This window comes from Oryctolagus cuniculus, chromosome 12 (genome assembly GCF_051225735.1).
Source record: "Oryctolagus cuniculus isolate XC-2025 breed Fujian yellow rabbit chromosome 12, ASM5122573v1, whole genome shotgun sequence".
NCBI classification, from domain to species: domain Eukaryota; kingdom Metazoa; phylum Chordata; class Mammalia; order Lagomorpha; family Leporidae; genus Oryctolagus; species Oryctolagus cuniculus.
In genome coordinates this window covers 80417698-80442705 of record NC_142878.1, presented here as the reverse complement: position 1 = coordinate 80442705, position 25008 = coordinate 80417698, and the positions used below count along the sequence as shown (strand labels likewise).

Here is a 25008-nt window from a genome sequence, read left to right as displayed (position 1 = left end):
TCCAGGGACACACGGGTTTTAAAAGCTGTGCGGGTGACGCTAAGGGGTTTGTCCCTTTCACTGTCAGCTGCCCATTCTTCTGCCACCCACTTACATCTCTTGCTCCCAGCTTCCCACTTCTAGAGCTCTAGCAAACTGGGTAATTGGTTTGCTAAAACCTGTGTGCCTTCAAAGACATCAACTGATGTTAACAAAGGACAAGCAGCCTTGAGTGAGAATGGGCCTGGCCGAGGTGTCTGGAAGCCTTGGCAAAGCCTCAGAAGGCTGATCTTGCCTGATATCAAGGTGAGCGAGGACCCTGGGCCCATCCAGTGTCTCCCACTGCTTCTCATCCCTCACCCAGGTCTCCCATTCATACCATTCCTAGAGGAAGAAAAGAAAGGGCGCGCAGAGAGGATCTACTCAGTCGCCCTGCCCCTTCCCTACTAACTCACGACAATGCATCCCCTCCCCGCTTCGGAAACCACTCACCCAGGGAGGATGGACCGGCCGCCGTGGAGCCCAGGCTGGGCCCACGAAGCCTCACCTCGTACTTCTGGAGCGTGTCCTTTGCTTTGGCTTCATCGCCTTTCAGGTCACTGACGTGCCTCTGCAGCTGGGCCGCTCTCCGCTCCAGCTCTCCAATCCGCCCCTGCAGCTTCTCATTCTCCTCCTTCAGCAGCTGCTCACGCATCTCAGCCCCCACCTTGTTCTGCTCAGAAGTACTGCTCCGGCTGGCCAGGACTTCGACATTCTGTTAAGAATATGGCGCAGTGAACACAGGGAAACAGGGGTTCATGGGCTGTCCCCAGGCTGGGAGAACAGCTGATGCTTATGAAAAACCCACAACATTTCAGGCCCTGCACTACACCTGCAGCCCACACCCAGTCCACCACATGCTTCACAGATGAAGTGCTGGGGCCGACGTTGTGGCATAATGGGCAAGACCGCCACCTGCAATGCTGGCATCCCGTATGGGCACCAGTTCGAGTTCCCGGCTGCTCCACTTCCCATCCAGCTCCCTGCTAATGGTCTGGGGAAAGCAAAAGATGGTACAGGTGTTTGGGACTCTGCCACCCACGTGGAACACCCAGATGAAGCTCCCCGTTCCTGGGTTCAGCCTGGCCCAGTCCTGGCCATTGGGGCCATCTGCAGAGTGAACTAATGGATGGAGAACCTCTGTCTCTCCCCTTCCCTCCCCATCACATAACTGAACTTTCAAATAAATAAGTGTTAAAAAAAATAAAAGAAAAGAAGTGCTTCAAGAACACAGCAACGCTCACTAGGTGAGTTCTGCTTCTAAGCTGCAGGAGCAGCACTGAGGGGCTGCGGCGGGGGCCACAGATCCGTGGTGTCGCGGGACCCAGAAGACTTTCTGTCTGGCTCATTATAGAAAAGTTTGCCAGTCTTGCCTGTGTTAGATCCTTTGCATGAGATTTCAGCCTTTTGACAATTCTAGGAGGTGGGTGCTGCTTCTTAGAGAAGAAGAGGTGGGGACTTTAGCCAGACTAAGCAGCTTATCCAGGATCCCCAGGGGGAAGTGCGTTCAGACGAACTGAGTTCGCCTTCCAGGCCCTTTGCTTCTGATGCGTTCACTGCCCTGCTTCCCTACCAAGGGGCAGGGCCCTTCACGGAAACTCTTGATGAAAGGCAGCTTCTGTGTACCGGGTTTTTCTTTTTTTTTTTTTCAATGCCCATGAGAAAACAGAAATTAAAAGTTGCTTTTCATATAGTGCATAGTGCAAGTTCTGGCAGAATCCACTGAAAATGACCTTGTGCTGCACACAATTCACAACAGAAGGGAATGCATCAACTGCAGGATGACGACTGTTAATTGCACATGTCACGTGGGCTTTGTATTCTTAGTTCAGCAAGCTGACGTGATGATAAGCAGTTCCTGTGCAGCATTCCCCCTCTTCAGGCAGATCTCTTGCCTGTCCTCCATTTTTCTGCTACCACAAAGATGTCAGTGTCAGCACATCTCATGCTCATGAAACGGCGCAGCTGCCTGCGAGGAAAGAGAGACTCAGGCAGGGCAAGTCGCAGCTTCCAAAGCTCCTGCGATGGCCCACTTGGGAGAGCGATCTGCTACACTTGCTTGCTTGCTTGCTTGCATAGCCCTTTGGAAAGAACTTTAAATCTTTTACCAGCACAGTAGGCTGTATTATCCTGAACTTTATCAAACAGCGAGTTTCAGAAAGCCCAGCATCTTTTCACAACCCAAATGTTCAATTCAGTACAGCAGAGAGATGCATCGGAGCCAAGCACCTGTGTTACAGTGAGGCTACGGCTGGCACTGCCCGGAGAGCGAGGTGGCAGGCAGCGGGAATGCGTCAGGACCACGTGGGTGCCATCTCCTAATGCAACCTGCAAGAGGAGGCATTCTAAAGATGAACACAATAGACAAAGTGTGGTTGAAATACTGATGAGGGATCTGAAGAATCCAGGAACTGATTACACCTGGGAAAGAAAGAGAACAGCCTATACTGCCCATTCCTAAGCCTCCCATTAAGGAGAATGCAAAGCTACAGTTTATTACCAAGACAAGGTGGTACCGGCCTAAGGGTAGACATACAGATCAATGGAATAGAATTGGGAATCCAAAAGTAATCCCATACATTTGCAGACCACTGACTGGCAACAAGGGTTACATACTGAGTCAACAAGGAAAGCACAGGCTTTAACAGCGGTGCTGAGAAAACTGGACATCCACGTGCAAAAAAGGAAAGTGAGACCCCTTCCTTGTACACACAGCGAGGGACTCAACTGCACCACAGATCCAACTGCAAGAGCTGAAACTGTAAAACTCTTAAGAGGAAACAGGAGTAAACGTGACCTTGGGTAAGGATAGGGTCCTCAAGCACAAGTGACTATAGAATACATAAATCAGACATCTTCAAAACAACTTTTAGGCTGCAGATGATACTACCAAAAAGTGAAAAGACAATCTATATGATAAGAGGACATATTTTCCAATCATATTTCTGATAAAGGATTCAGATCCAAAATACACAAAGAATTCATCAATAAAAAAGATAACCCTGCCTGCATACAGAATATTACTTGGCACAGAAAGGAAATACAATGCATGCCACAACACAGACGAACCCTGAAACCATTATGCTAAGTCAAAGAAGCCAGCCACAACAGATCCCACACTGATATTCATATGAAACGCCTAGATCAGCAAATCACAGAGACAGAAAGTACAGAGTGGTTGCCCGAGGCAACAGGGAGGGAGCTGGGAAGGGGGACAGAAGTGACTGCTTCATGAGTATAGGGTTCTTTGGGGGGAGTGATAGCAATGTGCCAACACTGAGTAACGTGCCACAGCTGAACTGCACGTTATGTGGATTGTACCTGACTATAACTGTTTTTAAAAAGCTACAAGTCAAGGGAGACTTGGAGGGGCTGGCACTGTGCCGTAGTAGGTTAAGCTGTTGTCAGTAGTACCAGTGTCCCATGTGGGTGCTGGTGGGAGTACCGGCCGCTCCACTGCAGATCCAGCCCCCAGCTAATGCATCTGGTAAAGCAGCAGAGGACAGCCCAAGTGCTTGGGCCCCTGCACCCACGTGGAAGACACAGATGGAGTTCCTGGCTCCTGACTCCCAGCTTTGGCCTGGCCCAGTGCTGGCCACTGCAGCCATTTGGGGACTGAACTGGTGGGTAGAAGCTCCATCTCTTCCTCACTTTGTAATTCTGACTTTCAAATAAATAAATAAATAAATCTTAAAGTGGGAGTGGACAGTGGGGACAGGGAGACCAAGAAGACAAAGGAGCAAGGGTGGAGAGAGACGAGGTGTTTGCTCCGTGTTCAGGGACTTGCTGAGGAGTTAAGAGAGGAAGAGGGGACTTTTTGGCGAGACAAGGAACACTCACACATTTGTCCAGATTCTCAGGAAGAAGGGGGATACTAAGAACCAGACCTGATTTAACCTTGTTTTGGGTCTAAGGGCACCCGGAGACACTGGATAAGGGAACCAGGACTGTACTGCGGTGTTTAGAGCTTTGTATGTGAGCACACGACTCCATGTATGGCTGGCAAGTGTTCCCTCCGCTCCCAATTTCCACAGTGGTGAGGCTCAGTATGACTTCAGGGGAGCCTGTGTAGGTTGAGATACTTAGCCCTGTTCTGATTATTATGATTTTTTAAAGATTTGTTTATTTGAAAGGTAGACTTACAGAGACAGGTCTTCTATCTGCTGGTTCACTCCCCAAATGGCTGCAACAGCTGGAGCTGAGCCAATCTGAAGCCAGAAGCCAGGAAATTTTTCCAGGTCTCCCAAGTGGGTGCAGGGGCCCAAGGACCTGGGCCATCCTCTGCTGCTTTCCCAGGTACATTAGCAGGGAGCTGGATCAGAAATGGAGCAGCTGGGACACAAACTGGCACCCATATGGGATGCTGGCACTGCAGGCTGGGGCTTTAACCTGCTGTGCCACAGCACCAGCCCCTGTTCTATTTGTAATTGATGTTTTTCTCTGTCTTCATAGTGTGGTTGAACACATCATGTTAACAAATATTTTTAATGTAAGCCTCTGTTGACCAATTTATCCAGAAACCTCTCCCATCCCATCCCCAGCACACATACCCTATTTACCATTTAAAACGAAGTCCACAGAACTTCCTTCCCTGAATTCGTAACTGCATAATACAACCGCAGCAGTCCTCAGCATAAAAAAAAAAAATCATAGCCTTTGTTCAAGGCAAGAACACATTGAGTATCCCTTCTCTGACATGCTGAGGACCAAAAGTGTTTCGGATCTTGAAATACTTGCAGACTATGGCTAGACAACCCTGATTCAAAAATCCCAAATCCAAAATGCTCCAAGGTTCAGATTTTAGATTTCCCAATTTTCATATGAGGGTGCTCGGCCTGTGCTACATGCAAGTTCTTCTTCACAACCATCCAGAGAACAGAAAACTGGGAGAGGACCTCCAAGGCCTTCCGAGCCCTGAACTGCTTCCATCTGCGCATCATCTCTTCCAAGTGCGTGAGTCTGTGAATGCAGCTCAGGCAGCAGGACCAAGTCCAGGGATGGTAGAGACCCACTCAAGTACAAGGTCACCGGGGACCAACGCTGCTGGCCACACGAAAGCCACTGGTCTGTCTGTGATTCTTTGATTCCTGTGCCCTGGATTGTAACAACATTAGAGAGAATGTTCCAATGGGAATGAAACCTAAGAGCACACAGATCTACTGATCCATTTAGCCATATCGTGCCACCCACGTAATGTTTATTTTTAATAGGAATATATGAATTTGATTTTTTTTTGAAAGGTAGAGTGACAGACCTCCCCTCTGCTGGTTCACTCCCCAAATGCCTACAAGCGCTGGGCCTGAACCAGACTAAAGCCAGGAACTCAACCTAGGACTCCCATGTGGGTGGCAGGGACCCAAGCACCTGAGCCGTCACTCACTGCTTTGCAGTGTCTGCATTAGCAGGAAGCTGGACTAGGAAGAGGAGCTGGGCATCCAACCCAGCCACCCCAGCACTGCTGCAGGCATCCCAAGCATTGCTAACCGCTGAGCCAAATGCCCTCCCCAGTTCTGAGTATTTTAACTACTAGTCAAACATACAGGCAGTCATAAATAGTAACAAAATCCAACTCTAATTCTTCTGCCACCCCCTAAAGTGGCAAACACCACAGGAGGTCACCACAATGGCAAAAAGTAACAACCATTCTACTCTCTATTGTTTTGTCCAAATCGGAGGATTGCTAAAACCTCTACGATGATCTTTTTTTCACCTACCAGGCACCCAAGGTCAAAGTTTTGATAACACAGTTTGTGGGCAATGTGAGGAAACAGGGAGACTCATCCATTGCTGGTAGGGCTGGAAACAGAGATGAGTTCCTGGAAGGGGATTTAGTAGGGCCTACCAAAATGATCAGGGACAGTCCCTTTGACCCAGCAACTTCTCTTGTAGCACACTATTCTACACTGGTGCCAAAAATGAGACGCATAAAAATCAGATTATTAATGGCAGCACTATTATGGCAAGAGATTCCAAACAACAAAATACCAATCCTTTTTTCTTTTTTTTTTAAGGATTTATTTTTATTTATTTGAAAGAGTTACAGAGAGGTAGAGACAGAGAGACAGAGGTCTTCCATCCGCTGGTTCACTCCCCAGATGGCCGCAATGGCCGGAGCTGCGCAGATCCGAAGCCAGAAGCCTCCTCTGGATCTCCCATGTGGGTGCAGGGGCCCAAGGACTTGGGCCATCTTCTACTGCTTTTCCAGGTCACAGCAGAGAGCTGGATTGGAAGAGGCACAGCCAGGACTCGAACCGGCACCCATATGGGATACTGGCACTGCAGGCTGGGGCTTTAACCTGCTGCGCCACAGCACTGGCCCCAAAATGCCAATCCTTTGGACATTAGTGACATCGGTTCAAAGGCATCCAGTGCAACCATGCCACTGGGGGGAAAAGGAGAAAGTGAGGAAAAGGGACAGAGCAGTACGCATCTCTCGATGAATGGAAAGGTGAGGAGGGATCAACAGGCGCCGACGTGGCTGCACAAGAGATCGGTAACTCTGTCTTCTGAAGAAGGACTTACAAAGCAGAGGAAAGTTTTCCATCACAAACCCTCCTGTCATTTTTACATTTTGAACCACAGAAATTTCACCCTGTATTAAAATGTTTAAAAACAAACACACATTTTCTATGCAAAGGCGGATGGTCAATGGCTACAGGCACCCAGGAGACAACCCCACCCCTTCAGCCATGTTCTCACCTCCTCCTGCCCCTGGACACCTTTTCCCAGCCTCTTCACTGATACTTCTGGGCCCTGAAAGGTGGCGGAGCCCGAGCCCCAGAACAGCTGTACAAACAGAGCAGAGCGCCAACCTTCCCACGCCGCGCGCTGGAGTTGGGCAATTCCTTTTCAGCACACACAGCTGGAGGAGCGGAAAAGGCCCGCATGGCCCAGGAGCTGCTATCACCAGAGTGGTTCTCCAGCGCTTCCAGCCCAGCCACTCCAAGGTGAGAAGTCCAAGGGGCGGTGACGAGAGCCATCCAGAGGACTTGGAAGAACTGCTTCCAAGACTCACACTTTCCCATTAAAAAGGCACATACGTTCTGATGTATTTGATCTCATATATTTTTCATTCCACTTCATGTCTCTGTTTATATTACAGAGTCTGTGCTGCTGGTATCGAGGGAAGAGGGGACACTGTCACTCTGACTTTCCCAAGTGGTCCCCTTCCCACCCACCCAGCTCACACACACGTAGCCCCGTGTGCGTTATCACAGGCACACATCACCTCAACAACGCAATTCTCATTTGTACTTCTAAAACTGAGTGTCCAACAGCACTGCATGATCTGAGGCCCTGTCTCCACCCAGATCTGATTCAATCCAGCTGTGCCTTTTGCTGGAACCTTCGACTCTCCCTGGCCTCATACCGCCTTGGTTTCTGCTTCCTCATCTGTAACGGGGCTGAAGTTACCCACCCCATGCCCTGTTGTGAACAACTAAATAAAAATACAGCTCTTGCAATAACTATCATTACCATTCCTAGGCCAACTAAACCTACATCTGTTTCCCTACAACAACCAAGGACCTCAAACAGCGTGGGTCCAAGTCGGCACTCATGGCTTCAGACCATGACCTGCAAATGCTTTACCAACTAAAATTCAAGTCCAGACTTCTCGAAAGGCAGCATCAAGATTTCCTAAACAAATTTTCGGAGCAACTGCTCTGCACAAAGGAGAGGAGCCCTGTCGTGTTCCGCGGGCTAGTCAGGTTTCTTGGTTGGTCAGTTCATTAAAAGCTTAGTCCCAGTTCCTAATCAAAGGTAAACTGATGACAACTAAGGAGAAAAAAAAAATCCCCTTAAAAAGACAGGCAGCACGTTTTCCAGTGCTGAATTGATCCTTTTAAAGTAGCTGTCTTTTAACCATATGCTCCAATTACTGACTGAAAAGGAGGCGGGGAGGGAAATGCAATTACATCCCATCCACTACCCTGTCCTTGCCAGACACGCACCACCATTCATTGCTGTACAAGCTAGCACATTTCCCCGAGGTAACGCCCACCTGGAGCTAGAAGCAGCTTTTGTTCACAACAAGCACAAAACTCCCCAATAGCATCATAAAATGGCCACGGCTGGGTGTTCTGTCTGGCCCAGCAGGCTCTGTGTCGGGCAGAGAGCTGACCCCACAGACAGGCTGGCAGCCACACAGGGCCGGGGGGCCTCCGGGCCGGGCTCGGGCAGACCCAGTGCAGAAACAGAGCAGACTTTACTAATTAACAAGGCCTCTGCCTCTGCGGGCTTTGTTTCCCTTCTATCTCCCTTTTTTTGCTGAATGAGTGAAAACAGCTGAGGCGTGGAGGCCAGGGAGGCCCGGGAGTGGAATGCTGGTTTGCCACCCCCACGCTCCAGTGTGTTGAAGCTGCAGGACAGAGAGGCACCCGACGTGTCTCCCAGGTCAGCTCAGCTGTGGCCAGGTTGCGGACTTCTCAGCATCGTAGCTGGGGACTACTCCACTTTCATTTGCACAGTGAGGGCCTGGGTCCCAATTAATGAGTCCTTTCCTCACCTGCGTGTGTAGGAAACCAAGTCCCGTGTTATGTCTTCAGCTTGCCTCTCACTTGACCAAGAGGAAAGTCTTTAGGTACAGAAAGAGCGTGTGTTTTACAGTCACAAGTAGCCCACCTTACCCTAACTTGCCTGTGAACTTCACTGGCCTAAGGTCTCCAAGCTAAGGCTTCTTCAATTTTAATGATCACAGGAATCTGGTGAAAATGCTCCTTCTGATTTGGGACGTCCAGGGCATGACCAGGGCATGACCTGCATTTCTAACGAGTCCCCAGGTGCTACCAACGATGCAGGTGTGCAAAGCTCACTCTGAGAAGGGAGTCCGGGCTAATGAGATGCTGCACCAACCCAGAACCTTCCTGCAGAGCTGTGAGCTCGCCTCCCACCTTCATGCTTCTTGGTATGACTCTAAGTGCCTGGGATTAGGTTCTAGGTGGTTCAGGTGTCACGGCGGGCTCTGTGGCAGCTCACACGGTAGCCCTCTGCAAGCCCTTAACCCCGCTGAGTTCCATTCACATCCTTCTAGAAAGTGTGATAGGTGAGGCATTCCCTCAGAGATTCAGACAATCAAAAAGGAGGGGTGGGCATTTGGTGCCACTTACGATTTCCTCATCCCATATCGGAGTCCCTAGGTTCAAGTCCCAGCTCCACTTCCAATCCAGCTTCCTGCTAATGTGTACCTGGGTGACAGCAAGCAATGGCTCAAGTAGTGAAGCAAGGAAGCAGTGCACAGGAGAGATGTACAGGGTGCTCATTGCTAAAACTCTACAAATTTTCAGGAAGATTCCAAAGCCAGGAACATAAAGGTCGCCATTCAGTTTCCTCTGCATGTGGATTATAGACAGATCCTGCTAATCATTTACTCTATGATGACTTCAGAAAAGTCACTGAACTTGCTCGCCTTCAGTTTCCTCCTTTGCGACTGGGAAGGATCAGTCCAGCAATCTCCACATCCTTGCCAGCTCTAACACTCGGGAATTCTAGAATGAACCGGAAGAAACTGGGCGGTCATGGAAAACACCGAAGCTTCTAGAAGTTTTCCTCCTACCACATCATGGCTAGGTTTTATTTTCAAGCGCCATCACCTAAGCCAGACTGTTGACATCGGTGTCCTTGCCACTAAGGTAGAGCCACGTGTTTCAAGCTCCTTTTCCTACCGCCACTAATTTTCCATAACTCAGGAGTTTAAACATATAACGTCTAATGCAGATTTTATTTAAATCTTCTGTTGCTGCACTAGTGGTAATTTTCTTGCTTACAGAACTACCTAAAATATATCATCAGGCCGGCGCCGCGGCTCACTAGGCTAATCCTCCGCCAGTGACGCTGGCACACTGGGTTCTAGTCCTGGTTGGGGCGCCGGATTCTGTCCTGGTTGCCCCTCTTCCAGACCAGCTCTCTGCTGTGGCCCAGGAGTGCAGTGGAGGATGGCCCAAGTCCTTGGGCCCTGCACCCACATGGGAGACCAGGAGAAGCATCTGGCTCCAGGCTTCGGATCAGTGTGGTGCGCCGGCCACATCATGCCGGCCGCAGCGGCCATTGAGGGGTGAACCAACGGAAAAGAAAGACCTTTCTCTGTCTCTCTCTCACTGTTCACTCTGCCTGTCCAAAAATAAATAAATAAAATATATTTCATTTTTTTTAAGTTGATGTGTTTGTAAGGTGTATTTATTTGAAAGGCAGAATTACAGAGAGGCAGAGAGAGAGAGAAGGAGGGAGGGAGAGAGGTGGGGGGAGGTCTTCCATCTGCTGGTTCACTCCCCAACTGGCTGCAACAGCCAGAGATAGGCCGATCCGAAGCCAGGAGCCAGGAGCTTCTTCCGGGTCTCCCACACAGCTGTAGGGGCCCAAGGACTTGGGCATCTTCCATTGCTTTCCCAGGCCAAAGCAGATTTGAATCGGAAGTAGAGCATATGGGACTTGAACCGGCGCCCGTAAGGGATAGGCCGGAGTGGAGGCCCCAATACTTTCTCATTTAATAAGATACAACTACTCATGTTTTTTTTTCCTACACTAACTCAGATTGTATAGGTTAGAAATCTCTTTGCTTTTCTTCACAATGTCCTTGTGAAAAGAGTTAAAGTGCTTCCCTTCAAATAATTAAGAAAGCAGGAAGATGTGCTGCTGAGTGGCCTGTAACTCGGACACTGGTCTAAGACAAGAGGAGTTAGGACGATAAAGTCCTCACACTTCCTCACAGAATGCACCTGACATAGGTTCTCATTTAAACCACACACACACAACGTGCTCAGTGTAGGGATAAAAATACCTGTGATAAAAATATTCTGTACCTAAGCAATCAAATGGTTTTCCAAAAGACAACATGCTCAATAGTCTCCCCTGACATACTGTGTAATTCTGTTTGTATGAAGTGTTCTAACGAGGCAAGTCCCTAAAGGGAGAAAATGGGTTAGCAGGCGACAGAGGATGGGAGACAGGAAATACAGATGAAAGGGACTTCATGGGGGGGAGGGGGGAGGATGGAAATATTCTGAAATGCGATAGTGGTGCTGGCTGCCAGAACTGTGACCAGATGAAAACCACTACACTGTACCCTTTAACGGGGTTAACGTGGGGGAGCCTGTATTGTGTGAATGTTATCTCAGTAACAAGAGCAGAAAAAAAGAGCTCAGGCCTTAAAGCCAACAAACCTCAGTTGGCTCTGCTCCTCCTTCCTGAAGTCTTGGTTTTCCCAGTGTTCGAAAAATTAACCCAGGGCCGGCGCTGTGGCGTAGCGGGTGAAGCTGCCGCCTGCAGTGAGAGCATCCCATAGGGGTGCCAGCTTAAGTCCCGGCTTCTCCATTTCCGATCCAGCTATCTGCTATGGCCTGGGAAAGCAGTGGAAGATGGCCCAACTCCTTGGGCCCCTGCACCCACGTGAGACACCCAGAAGATGCTCCTGGCTTCAAAACGGCCCAGCTCTGGCTGTTGAAGCCATATGGGGAGTGAACCAATGGATGGAACACTCCTCTCCCATCTTCCTCTCTCTGCCTCTCTGTAACTCTGCCTTTCAAATAAAATAAATAAATCTTTTTTAAAAAGTATGAATTGAGGCATTATAGAGTACACCACTCTTAGTAGTGATTTAGGCCCAGAGTGAGAACTCGATTGATGGCAGCTACAGAGTAAGCTAGGGATGCCTTAAGTCACACAACCAGGACTCGAACCCGGATCTAACTCTGGGTTTATGATCTCTGGGGGCTGCTGCTGGGTTCTTCCTAGGGGGACAGCAGCTTCAGAGACATTCCCCGAGTCAGCCAGGGAAGGGGAGAGGATCGCACCTGCCAGCCGGGGGCTTTAGCTCGGCGTGCACACTCGCCCAGACGGCATCACAGAGGCTTCTCGGAAACACAGCCACGGGTCACTCACTCCCAATTACGCTTTTGCTTTTCCAACATCACCCCTTAAAAAAATCTTGCAAAATGCTCCTTCCTTTCCAGATGATAAAAAGAGCCTCGTACCATGTTTATAAGACACCATGAAGGCCACAGTTTAAGCTCACCTTGGAACCAGCATGTATAAGTTCTGTGCACGGAACTCAACACACCCGATGCAGAGCTGCTGGTGGCTGGGAGGGGCTGCTCCCCTGCAGGGCCATGCCCCAGGACTCTGCCAGTTAAGTGACTTCTCACAGGCAGACAGACCACGGCTTCACAAATGGTTACAGATCAGCACACACATGCCCAACAGGTTGAACAGGATTCTTGAAGAAAGAAGATTAACAAGCTGTCCCGGGGCAGTGTGGAAACCCCTCCAAGATAAACCAAAGGCCCCTTCTAGAAAGTCACAGGTCCTCACAGAGGCCACAGCTCTCTGCTCTCCTTCCAGGAATGGTATTCAGCTAAGCTGCTCCCTCCCTTTCTCATTGGCTGCTCCCGTGTGTCCACATGTGTGAAAAGCATTGGCTCTCCTTTTAGAAACCATGCCATTTAAGACCTTTACTAAGAACTCACCACCCCATGACCATTCTCACAGGTGTCTCTTTGTGACCCCAAACAAGACCAAATTTCCATGTAGAAACTGTCCACTTCTCCCTTTGTCCACCCATCTCCACAGCTGCAGGAGCAAGTGCATTGTAACAGGGACTGGACAAAGAGGAGGAGGCAGCCTGCCGCTGCCCAGGGAGGCAAATGGCTGGGCCAAGATCTTCACAAGTTCTGAGGCTGATTCCTGCAGGCCCCAGAGTTCACACACACAGCAAGAGGGGCCTTCACTTATTTCCTCCTTCAAAGCGATTGGTCGTTCCCTGGGACAGCGTTGAGCAGCCCGGACTCCTGCAAATCCCACGGGTCTCTAGTCCCTTCCTTGCAGGCCAGCGTGCTGGGCCAGGCAGCTAAGCTCTAAGTGGCCAGCAAAGGAAACAGGGCCAGAAATAGAAATGTCCCTACCCAGGCATGGTCACCTGCTCGCTCCAAGACATAATTTCTGTGACTTGCAGGTTGATTGCCTTAAAGACAGAGGTGGTGTTATGGAGCCATGCACTGCACGGATCAAGAGAAATGAAAAGCAATAGTGACAGTGTCAAAGCCCTAGCCTCTTTCTCAAAAGCAAACAGTGTGCAGGAAGGAATGACCACATCCTTCCCAGAAGTTATAAGGCGGAAATCAGACTTGCAGACAGAAGCCTTGAAGCAGGCGTGTTGACTTTCTGGTCCCCATCTCCTAGGACCACTTGTTTCCAGGCCACGCTGTTGGTTCAATTCTCACTCAGACTCGCCATTTTCCAAATGGAGAACAAGTATCACTCCACCCGCCGCCCACCTTAGGAGAGCTGGGAGAGACAGAAGAGGAAAGGTGAGGGAACCAAGTCTCAGCTAAGACCTCCCCCAGGGCCACTCCTGATCCAGCTTCATCTGCTTCTGTGAGTTTTCTTTTCTTAGTATTTGAGAAAGAAGAGGAGCAGAGACTGACAGAGCTCCTATCCACTGCTTCGTTCTCCCAAATGCCTGCAATGCCCAGGGCTGGGCTGGGGCCAAAGCCAGGAACCAGCAACTCAACCTGGGTTTCCACATGGGTGGTAGGAGCCTGGATGCGCAGACCATTACTGCTGCCTCCCAGGATCTGCGTTAGCAGGAAGCTGGAGTCAAGAGCTGGAGCCAGTCATCAAACCCAGGCACTCAAACCTATCTAACTGGCATCTTACCCACGAGCCCAAATGCCCATCATCTATCTGTTTTCAAGAGAAGCCATCCCAGGCACCAACTGGAAAGGCCCCCATGAATCGCCGTGGTGGTCTTTATTGCTGTTCACCAACATTGCCAGTTCTTCTCCCTCCAGGCACAAGTAAATTGGGCTCCTGTCCTCTGAAAGTCAAGTGCGGCCGTGTTACTAGCTTAGGCCATGAAACATGAGACCGCATACGTCATGTCCGGGTACAAGCTCGAGGAGCCTGTGAGTGATTTACCACACCCCCTTCCCCTGCTGCAGCCATCACAGACATCGGGTCCCCCTGGGGACTCTGATGAGCAAAGTAACCCATTTCCAACCTTGCCAGCACCCACACTGGGAATGCAGTGTAAGAAGTTTTCCTTAGTTACTGAGATGGAGGGGGGAGGGGGTGCTGTTATCACAGCATTAATCTAGCCTGTCACATACCGGTGAGGTCTGCTGCTTATAGATTCAAAACCTTGAGTACCTCACCAGCTTCATCCCAAAGTGAAACTGTAACCAGGAAAGTGAACAGACTTGGGTTCAAGTTCTGACTCTGTATCCAACCAGCTGTGATGCCAAGCCAGCCAATTACTCTTTGCCTAACAATATTGCCTAACAAATAGGGTCACTGTGAGGAGGAATTGGATGTAGCAGGTGCTCAGGCGTGCAGGGTGACTAAGGGATGAGAGGATTCCAGGGACCCTCATATCATTAGCCCCCTGCTCTTGTCGCGCACCAGCTGGAACACTAGAGCCTCTTGTTTCCCACTGTCAAAAGGGGAAGTATGGCTGCACCTACTCTCCGGTTGGTTACAAGGGCTCGGCGTGAACCCAACACAACAGGCACAGGTGGCAGCCACTCCGTAAGCAGGAATACCCTGCCTATCCCTTCTACTCTAAGCCGTACCTAGCCTTCCTCACGTGAGGCCTCAGAAGCAAGGGCTGATAAGCTGCAGCACCCGGCCCATGCATGGGAGGGCCCAGTCCTCCAGGGGCCTGCTGCTTCGGCTCCAGGCTGCCCTCCACACCCCATCTGACGGGATTCATACTTCCCCACCCCACCAAGTCACTGCTGCCACTTGCTGGACCAGAGCACTGCCTCGGCCAAGGGTCTCTGACTTTGAGGGCCCCGCATGCCAGCCTGACCCCTGAGATACCCACACCGGCCTGGGGTGACCTCTTGCATTTATTTAAGAGACCTGGCCCATCCTGGGTCCAGCTCGGTAGAATCGGAGAGAGGCCCCTTGACGGAGCTTCTGCTGGGCTACCACTGAGGCTCCAGAGAGCCTGGCAGCCCCTCCCAGCCCCAGCTTTGACTATCACAGTGAGGCCCCAAGGAGTACCAGACCTCCTGTCTAGGAAAACCTGCTATTTGCCACAGGATCCTCAAACGCTAAAAGCATCTCCAACAACGCGTCCTTGGGCGACAGCTTCACAAACTGCTCTCGCTGCGCTGCAGCGTCCCAGGGGCTCTCCAGGCACTGACAGCAGCTGGCACAGAAAGGACATCAGAGGCCACGTGGGAGCAAGGATCCTGCTCCCGGGGAGGTTGCCAGAGCTGCATTAGACCTCAGGCTCATCACAACCTCTCGCAGTCTCATTTCCCCGGCCATAAAATTCAGCAGAGAAGGAAATCCAGCTAAGCAGGTCAGTGCCCACCATGGACTGTCGACACTCAAGGAATACACAAGTTGAATAAAGAGCTCAGAGTCCCACAAGAGTTTAACAGGTTCACAAGGGGCGCATGGATAGCTCCAGACCAGAGAGAAGCTCACCAGCACAGTGGTCAACCAGTCTATAAGATCCTGGCCATCACCATGATCAAGATGGTGTCTGCACAGCCAGTATGGCTTATTTCCTCTCTGCCCCACCAGAGCTGCCATTGCTCCAAGTAAAAGAGACCTGCATGGTCATCCATCCTCCCCATTTACAGAGCCCCCAGTTCAAACCCTCTCTTGAATTTCCATTTCTCCCTCGCACCCTCCCCCCATCCCTGACAGGTACCCAGCCACCCACAGACAGGAAACACGCTGCCTCGCAGAATAATCGCTTCCACACTCACTGCTCAGCCACAGACACGTCTTCATGCTGAGCTGACACCTGCTATCCTTCGACGTTACTGGGATCCACTCGGGAAGGGACAGACCTCTTCCTGGGTCCCCACCCCAGCCCCTCCCTTCTCTGGCCCAGCCCTTTTCCCCTTCCCTCCCATCCTCTGCAGGCTTCCTTGCGTTCCTCGGACACTCCTAGAGGTCATCTCTTGCCCTAGCCCCAGCCCCTTGGCTCACACATTGCACGTTGACTTTGGAGGAGAAACGACAACAGATCTTTACCTTCTGCTTCCTTTCCCCTCCCACACCGCTTTGTCTCCCTCGATGGCCAAGACCCACCCCACTCCACACCATCCCGTCCTATCCCATGCTAGAGAGGGAACTGGACAATGGACCTAATGTTCCCAGATGAGCTGCTGGCTGCACCACCCAAGGAAGCGCCCTGGGCCAGGCAGACAGAATAGCATCTACACAGCGCTCTGTGTGCCAGGCACCCTGCTGAGCCCTGCCCACAGGTCATCTCATTTAATCCTTAGGTATTATCCTTTCCTCATAAGTGATGTAATGGAGACATGGAGAGGTTAAATCTCTTGAAGTCGCACAGCTAGTAAGTCCCGGAGCCAGGGTGCAGCCCTGGGCAGCCAGACCTGAGAACCCCCGCAGGCTGGCATCTGGGTGGTTGAGCTCTGCCAGGCAGGGCCTGTGTCCCACTCTGTGCACAGCCTGGCCCAGTGCTCAGCACATGGCACACCCCCAACTCACGCTTCCAAATCAGCTGGATACAGGCTAAGTGTCCAGCATATTATAAAGTACCCAGGCTGGCGCAGTGGCTCAATAGGCTAATCCTCCGCCTAGCGGCGCCGGCACACCGGGTTCTAGTCCCGGTCGGGGCGCTGGATTCTGTCCCGGTTGCCCCTCTTCCAGGCCAGCTCTCTGCTGTGGCCAGGGAGTGCAGTGGAGGATGGCCCAAAGTACTTGGGCCCTGCACCCCGTCGGAGACCAGGATAAGTACCTGGCTCCTGCCATCGGATCAGCGCGGTGCGCCGGCCGCAGCACGCCGGCCACAGCGGCCATTGGAGGGTGAACCAACGGCAAAAGGAAGACCTTTCTGTCTCTCTCTCACTGTCCACTCTGCCTGTCAAAAAAAAAAAAAAAAAAAGTACCCAGTGAGGCAAGTTCAGGTGTCAGATGGGACACCCACATAACATGTTACATGTTAAAGCACTTGGGTTTGACACCGGCACATGACACATACCCCCTCTCACATTTCATTGGTCAAAGGTAGTCACATAGGTCACCCCTGACTTGGAAGGGACAGGAAAGCACGATTTACCAGTGCCTAGAGGGGAGAAGTACCGGCAATGTTTGGTGAACAACAGTAATGACCACTGCGGTGATTTGTGGTTCCTTTATAAAGCCAGCAGAATGGTTTCTTGATAAAAAGAGGGGAAGGGTAGGCCCTAACTGTAAGATGCTGATTAAGATGCCCACATTTCATATCAGAACACTTGGGATGGAGTCCAGGCACACATTCCTGCCTCTGGCCTCCTGTGACAGCAGACGCTAGAAGGCAGCAGGTGATAACCCGAGTAATTGGGCTCCAGAAACCCACGTGGGAGATCTGGATGGAGTTCCTGGCTCCTGGCTTCAGTCTTGCCCAGTCCTAGCCAATGCCAGCATTTGAGGAGTAAACCAGATGGGAGTTCATGTTCTCTCTCTCCCTCTTTTCTCCTTTTCCTCCCTGCCTCTCAAATTAAAAAGAAACATATTCACTAATATTCACCAAACACACCTATTCCCCCCACCACATATTTATATTATTTTTAATAATCTGCAAACTACTTTAGCTGTGTCATGAGTTAAATCCACTTTTGTTCACTGCCCTGAGAACCTAGCCCCAATTCATAACAACGTCTCTGAGAAAATGCTTTCAACTCCCAAACACCTTATATAAAAATAAATGTTTAGCACCTTCTGTCCCTAAATTGAGTACCCAATTAGCAGATTCCTTCATTAGGGTGCTGTTTGCTCTATCTTTCTGCCTTAGAAAAGATGCCTGAAGTTCAGAGCAAAGTGTGAATTGGATACTCCACACTTTTTTTTTTTTAAAAAGGTTCCATTCTCAATCCAAATTTTTCACTAAATTCTGCTTAGCATGATAAATGGTTGCCCTAATTAATGAGTGTTCAGCTCCCTCAGATGGCTGGAATTTCCAGCCAAGGGGGGCCTGGCATTTGTTCCAGCCCCTCATTTTCCAAATGAGCAATGGAGGCCCTGGAGCCACACAGCGGCATTCCAGCCAGGGCAAGAACCTGATGGCCTCCACATCAGCCCAGCGCCCTCAGCAGGCACTCTCAGTTCAGCCAAGCAAAGCCCTCCTGCTCCCCTGCTCCCTGCCCGTGGCAACGCCCCTCTGAACCACACCTGCTCTTCCTTCTCACCCCAGGGCTCCAAGGCAGTCCCTTCTGCTTCTCAGAGGCGCCTCTGCTTTCTGCTGCTGACAGTGGCTGCCCGCCAGGGAGAAAGGCTGTGAAGGAAAACACCGAGCACTTCTGTCTCAGCCTCAGAGACTCACCATTCCCACTGCTGCAAGTCCAAGTTCTCCTCCACTCAGCCCTAGAGTGTGAGGCTACCAATGCTCCAATGCCTTTTTTTTTTTTTTTAAGATTTATTTGATTTATTTGAAAGACAGAGTTAGAAAGAGAAGTCTTCCATCTGCTGGTTTACTCCCCAGATGGCTGCAACAACCGGGGCTGGGGCTGGACAAGGTCAAAGCCAGGCCACACTGGTACAGGGGCCCAAGCACTTGGGCCATCTTCCACTGCTTTCCCAGGCTGTTAGCAGGGAGCCAGATAGGGCACCGAAGACGGAGGCTTAACCTACTACTCCACAGCACCAGCCCTCACTGTAAATGTTTGGAGGACATGTTGATTCTTGTTCATGAAGCCTAATATAGTACCTGACCCCAAGAAAACACTTAAGAAAAAATACATATACTGCATCCATCCACCTAAAATATGAGCACCTGAGGTGAAAAAAAGAAAGTGCAACATAATACAATACATGAGATCCAAATCGGGACCGGGAGGTGAGGAAGCCTCAACTCTGCTTGGGAGAGATGGGTTAGGCACCAAGCACAGAAGGAAGCACAGCCAAGGCACGGAATCTCCGAGGCCTCTCTGTTTTCTGGCTGCTTCTGTCTGGCATCTCGGCCATGCTTGTCTCCAGTCCTCAAGGACAGCGAGAAGGCCTGCCATGCTCTTCTCTCAAGCACGAGGCTGGGGCACCAGGAGCTCAGAGGTACCCGCCAATATGAGCACCAAGCCCTGGCTGCTTCCCGGGAGGGAACACAAAGCCACCACCACCGTGTGGGGCACATCTTGGCTGCACAGCACACATGGTTGGCTCAGCATGGCCTTGAGATTCGAACCACCACTTGCAGATTGTGCAGGGCCTGCCCTGTGCTGGGCTCACCCACTCTCTCCACTCCTGCACAACCTCCCCTGTTCTGTAGATCTCTCTTGAATCCCACTCTGGTTAGCAGCCATCCCCTCTAAGAGGGTCAGGTCACCTGCGACCTTTTTCTCTGGCTTTGTGCATGGCTGAATCCAAGTTAAAGCATGTGAGTGCGTCTTTGTTCTTTTTGCCCTTGGGAGACACACACAGATGCTTCTCCCCTGTGTGTTTTAACCAAGGAGAACGCTGTTGGGAGCCACGGCCCCGTCCTGCCCTTGCCTCCCCCAGCCCCCACTCCAATCTAACCAGGCCTGTTCTTTGTTCCATAAAGCAAACATCTAGTTCCGCCTGCCAGGGCAGACAAGGTGCACACACACACAGGAGCAAACAAAGAGGCCCTCTTGCCGAAGGCTTTCTTTCCTGTTGGACTGATGCTGTCGTGGTGCCCTTTGTTTGAAGTCACCAGACGCTCCAGGAACTCTCCGTGACAGTGACCAGCCAGGAGATCCCTGGGTCTGCACCAGCTGGGAACATCACTCCTTGGCCTTCTGTTGCCAGCACCACCCCTGTTGCAGCAAACAGAGCGAATATGGGGCCTGCCATTCTTGGAGATGGTTGCTCTGTTTTGATTGCTAACCTGCTGCCTGTACAGGGAGTACACCTGCCCACCCCTACCCCCCAAGGCTCTGAGAGCTGCCAAGCACAGAGTCCACACAGCACGTGCAGTCTGGACCCCCTCACCCTTCTCGGATGCCTAAAGCATCTGTCTGTTGGCAAGGACAGTGTGCCCAAACCTGCACTACCAACTATCTGGAATGTACCATCCTTTTTCTCTCTCTGAAGCTCTGTTGGAGTGGCCTCTGTTATCACCCACATTTCACTGATGAGGAGGCTGGGACTCACGCTTAGTTAAGGGCCATGCTCCAAACATACAACCAGGATTCAAACTGGGTCTCACTCTGGGGCACATGCTGCTGCTGCTGCTATTTGACAGATGAGAGACAGCTCCCATTTGCTGATTCACCCTTAAATGCCCACAATGGCCAGGGCTGAAACCAGACGCTGGCAACTCATTCCAGGTCTCCCACTGGGGTGACAGAAACCCAATTACTTGAGTTATCATTACTACCTGTGAGGGTCTACACGGCTAGGAAGATGGACAGAGCCAGAGCTGGGTATGGAATCCAGCCCTCTGATGTGAGATGCAGGAATCCTAACCTCTAGACTAAATGCCCATTTCCAGGGTGCATGCTCATATTCTCTATAACAGCCCACAGAACATGCCAAAAATTAGCTAAAATGCCATTGAGTTTTGGGTTTTTTTTGATGGCATTGATAATTTTTTAATAAAACAGACTTGGAGGCCAGTGCCATGGCTCACTTGGCTAATCCTCCGCCTGCGGTGCCGGCACCCTGGGTTCTAGTCCCGGTCGGGGCATTGGGTAATAGTCCCAGTTGTTCCTCTTCCAGTTCAGCTCTCTGCTGTGGCCGAGGAAGGCAGTGAAGGATGGCCCAAGTGCTTGGGTCCCTGCACCTGCATGGGAGACCAGGAGGAAGCATCTGGCTCCTGGCTTTGGATTAGCGCAGCGCCAGCCATAGCGGCCATTTAGGGGAGTGAACCAATGGAAGGAAGACCTTTCTCTCTGTCTCTGTCTATAACTCTGTCTCTCTCTCTTTCTAACTGGCAAAAAAGAGAACAGGACTAGAAGTCTGGCCTTGACCCAAATTATCAGGTCAAGCAAGCTCTCAGCCTGTTCAGTAGATCACTCTCCTGGTAATTATAATGATTTTCTTGGAAATAGGCACATTTTGGTTTTATGATTTCAAAAAGAAAAAGCTCTTTGGGCTTTGTTTGCATTGAATAGATCTGTTGCCTTTGTGAGCCTATCCCACTGTGCCCTTTTTTTTTTTTTTTTTTTTTTTTTTTTTTTTTTTTTTGACAGGCAGATTGGACAGCGAGAGAGAGACAGAGAGAAAGGTCTTCTTTTTTTCCCATTGGTTCACCCTCCAATGGCCGCAGCCAGCCGGCACACCGTGCTGATCTGAAGCCAGGAGCCAGGTGCTTTTTCCTGGTCTCCCATGCGGGTGCAGGGCCCAAGCACTTGGGCCATCCTCCACTGCCTTCCCGGGCCACAGCAGAGAGCTGGCCTGGAAGAGGAGCAACCGGGACAGAATCCAGTGCCCCGACTGAGTCTAGAACCCGGGGTGCCGGCGCCGGAGGCAGAGGATTAGCCTATTGAGCCATGGCGCCAGCCCCCACTGTGCTTTCGCACAATCCTGTGAACATTTTTCCCTGCAAACACACACTTCCCTCCTCTTGTCTTTCACTCATTTCTCTTATCTCTACTCCCCAGAGTTCGTGCACTCCATTGCACAATCACTCCTGGTTATCAGTTTTGCTTTTGCAAGTGCCATTGATCTGCATTGCTAAGGCATTCTTGGCCTTTTGGAAATAGGCTTTCATTTTTCTTGTCCATTCATTGCTTTCTGTGCTTCCAAAGTTATGCTTTCATATGCTAACAGATTCCTTCCCAATTCCCTCACCTTCTACATGGCCTGAACTAAAGTGACAATGAAACTGGGGTACTAACTCTTCATTAAAGCCCGCGTGTATCAGGGCAAACAGTGCTGGTTGTCATCCAAACCACCTCATACATCTCCCAGGACAATACGGATTAGTCTGATGCCCCCTTTCTTGGTGTTTGCAAGCACACCCACAAACTGTTCACCAATGCTTAAAGACACAGATCCCAACAACAGTGCATGGCCAAATCTTTCTGTTTTCCCAAATAGACAGAGTCCTCAAGGCTGATATTTACCATCCTTTATGTCTCTCCTGGGCAGTGTTCCTAGGTCAAAAGCACAGTCAGGCTGATTTTGAGAGCCACCACAGGTGTAAACCAGAAATTCATGGTTTCCCTCCAAGGCCGATTTTGCAGAAACAAGCAGGTAATAAGCATGAAGAATTCTTGACACACAAGGGAGGCATTCCCACAAGAGGGCAGAGCACCCTACAATCGGCAAACTGGCTGAGGCTCCAGAGTCCCTGCCTCTTGCAATCCACAGACAGGTGCCACCGTCTGACCCCGTCTTAGTCCTCACCCCACCCCACACTCACACTAGAGTTTAATTCCCAAAGTCATATGTTAAGAGTAGAAACTTAATCCGACTGTGTGCGTGGACTAGATAGGGCCAGCAGGAGGGGGCCCTGTGACTGAATCCTGGTGGCTTTATGGGAACGAGAGAAGACGGACACACAGACACACGTGCTCCCCGTCTGCTGCCATGTGATATCTCAGACTGTCATCGGGCGCCCAGCAGGGGCCGAACCAATGGGTCCCCAACCTAGAACTTTCAACCTCCAAAAGTGTGAGCTACAGACACTTCCTTTCTTTAGAAAGAAGCCTCTTCTTCATTACAGTAACAAAAAGTCACCCAACAGAGAAATCTGGCCTGAGACCCGCATTCACAGGAAGGCCTGGTGGCAAAGGAGCCGACAGACAAAACAGGGACACCAGCAACAGCAGGCAAAGGAGTTGCTGACAGCTGCTTTCTGCGTCACACATGCAAGTGATCTCCATGACTTCACAGGAAAAACTTCCTGTAGAAACGACAGGATACACCCCCAGGTATCCCCCCAGGACACAGCCAAGCTACACAAACTACTCATCCACCCTTTGAAGGCCCTGGATGAAAATAATAAAGAAGACCTGCCTTCTAACCATTTCTATCAGAGGGGATGGCAACCCCCTTCACAGCTCCTGTCATTCAAGGAATGGCTAAGCCCCCAAGAAGGAGCAAAGAGACGGCTACTGCATGCCGAGAAGAGGAGCTACCTTCTGGCCGTGCGGTCAGTGTTACACACCAAGCACACGGAGGCACTGAGAGGAATGGCAAACGTGCCAGCGTCTGAGCCCAGGCCGAGACACTCGTGTTTCCAGGAACACCCTTGGCCAAAGTCTGCTGGAGGGGATGCCAGCTGAACTCTGTGCTCCTTCCAAAGTGGCCGGAGCTCAGGAACGAACAGAAACACATCATCCAGTTGTCGTGGGGCGGAACATGTCACCCACACCAGCTTGTGATTAGTCTAAAACAGAGACTCGGGATCAGCTACCCTCAAAGAGAAAGAACAGAAAGTTTATGGGATGAAGTCCTTTCCCAAACTAAAATCCACCCCTCTTTACGCTTTCACATTTTCTATTTTTAATGGCCTCGTCACATATGAGTAGCTTATTATGAGCTGCTCACAAGTGAAAAGTGTTAAATGCTGACTCCGGTGCAGAGTGAAGGAAAAAAGACTAAGAGAAAGGGCAGTGGCAGAACTGGACTCTCTCACATCCAGGGATACAACAGAACTGCGGCAGAGCCCTGGAGATGAGCAGACAAGAAAGAACTCCGCCACTGCGTTTCCATCGAAATACAGGGTTTTGGCCTCCAGTTGGGAATACAGATCCTTCTCCACCCCTCCTTTTCACTCACACACTATCCAGTTACAAATACTCAATTCAACAGCGAGGCCTTGAAAACATAAAGTCACTAGATGAACCTATAAATGTGTAATTCTTCAATGGCCAGAAAACAGACACATAAAGAAAGGTCTTGGGAAGCCATACTCCTTTCCTGGGAGGGTTTTATCCCTTTTAAGTGACTGTTAGCTTTATATTCCCAATTGCATCTAGTAATGGTAGCATAGGATTTCATCCCTAAACCACACACATATTTAGGAGAGAAGCCTGGAGCTCTTAAGGATCTGCACTTTGGGGCTGGTGCTGTGACAAAGCGGGTAAAGCCACCGCCTGCAGTGCTGGTATTCAATATGGGTGCTAGTTTGAGTCCTGGCTGCTCCACTTCCAATCCAGCTCCCTGCTAATGTATCTGGGAAAGCAGCGGAGGATGACCAAAGTACTTGGACCCTGCACCCACCTGGGAGACACAGAAGAAGCTTCTGGCTCCTGACTTTGGATTGGCCCAGTACAGACTGTTACGGCCATTTGGGGAATGAAGCAGCAGATGGAAGATCTCATTCACTCTCTGACTTCTTGTAACTCTGCCTTTCAAATAATTAAATAAATCTTAAAAAAAAAAAAGGGGGGAGGGGGCTGGTGCCGCAGATCACTAGGTTAATCTTCTGCCTGCAGCACCGGCATCCTGGGTTCTAGTCCCGGTTGGGGCTCCAGATTCTGTCCTGGTTGCTCCTCTTCCAGTCCAGCTCTCTGCTGTGGCCTGGGAAGGCAGTGGAGGATGACCCAAGCACTTGGGCCCTGCACCCGCATGGGAGACCAAGAGGAAGTACCTGGCTCCTGGCTTCAGATCGGTGCTGCGTGCTGGCCATAGCGGCCATTTTGGGGGTGAACCAACGGAAGGAAAACCTTTCTGTCTCTCTCACTGTCTAACTCTGCCTGTCCAAAAAAAAAACAAAAAAACAAAAACAAAACCTATACTTTGTCTTCTTTATCTTAGCTACAGTACACAAACCAATGTTAAACTTGCAACTGAAGCTCAAAAAAATATCTATTTGATTAATATCCCCCAAGAATGGGAAGTTACCAAGTACCCATTATGACCACTGATAGAACAGCATAGAATTTAGGAATATATCTCACTGAATTCACTTCAGAGGTTTCTAAAACTTGATGACAGGTATACTCATACACAGGAGTGTATCTATGCTCCTTTCGCAGTGCAGAGCGTACGGTCATTCCAAAGTCTTACTAACCCATGGTTCCTTCATAATATACTGAATTCCTGAAAAAGGGAGCAGGAGATGTCATTCATCTCTTTTCCATTTAATCAAGTTGACTTTTTACCCACTGGTTCTGCCCACTGAGA

At 50.4% G+C, this 25008-nt stretch overlaps 1 protein-coding gene across 29 annotated transcripts in view; it reads right to left on the bottom strand.

Moving 5' to 3' along the window:
- Positions 1–25008, bottom strand: part of CGNL1 (cingulin like 1) — a 177177-nt gene that overhangs the window by 30031 nt on the left and 122138 nt on the right. For 28 of the 29 annotated variants that reach the window (XM_089310439.1, XM_089310440.1, XM_070054252.2 and 25 more), the window contains one exon: positions 527–733. In XM_089310439.1, coding sequence (XP_089166565.1) covers positions 527–733 — 207 coding nt within the window. Of the gene's footprint in view, positions 1–526; positions 6238–25008 lie in introns of those variants that run through there. The other variant, XM_089310445.1, reaches the window with a different exon arrangement.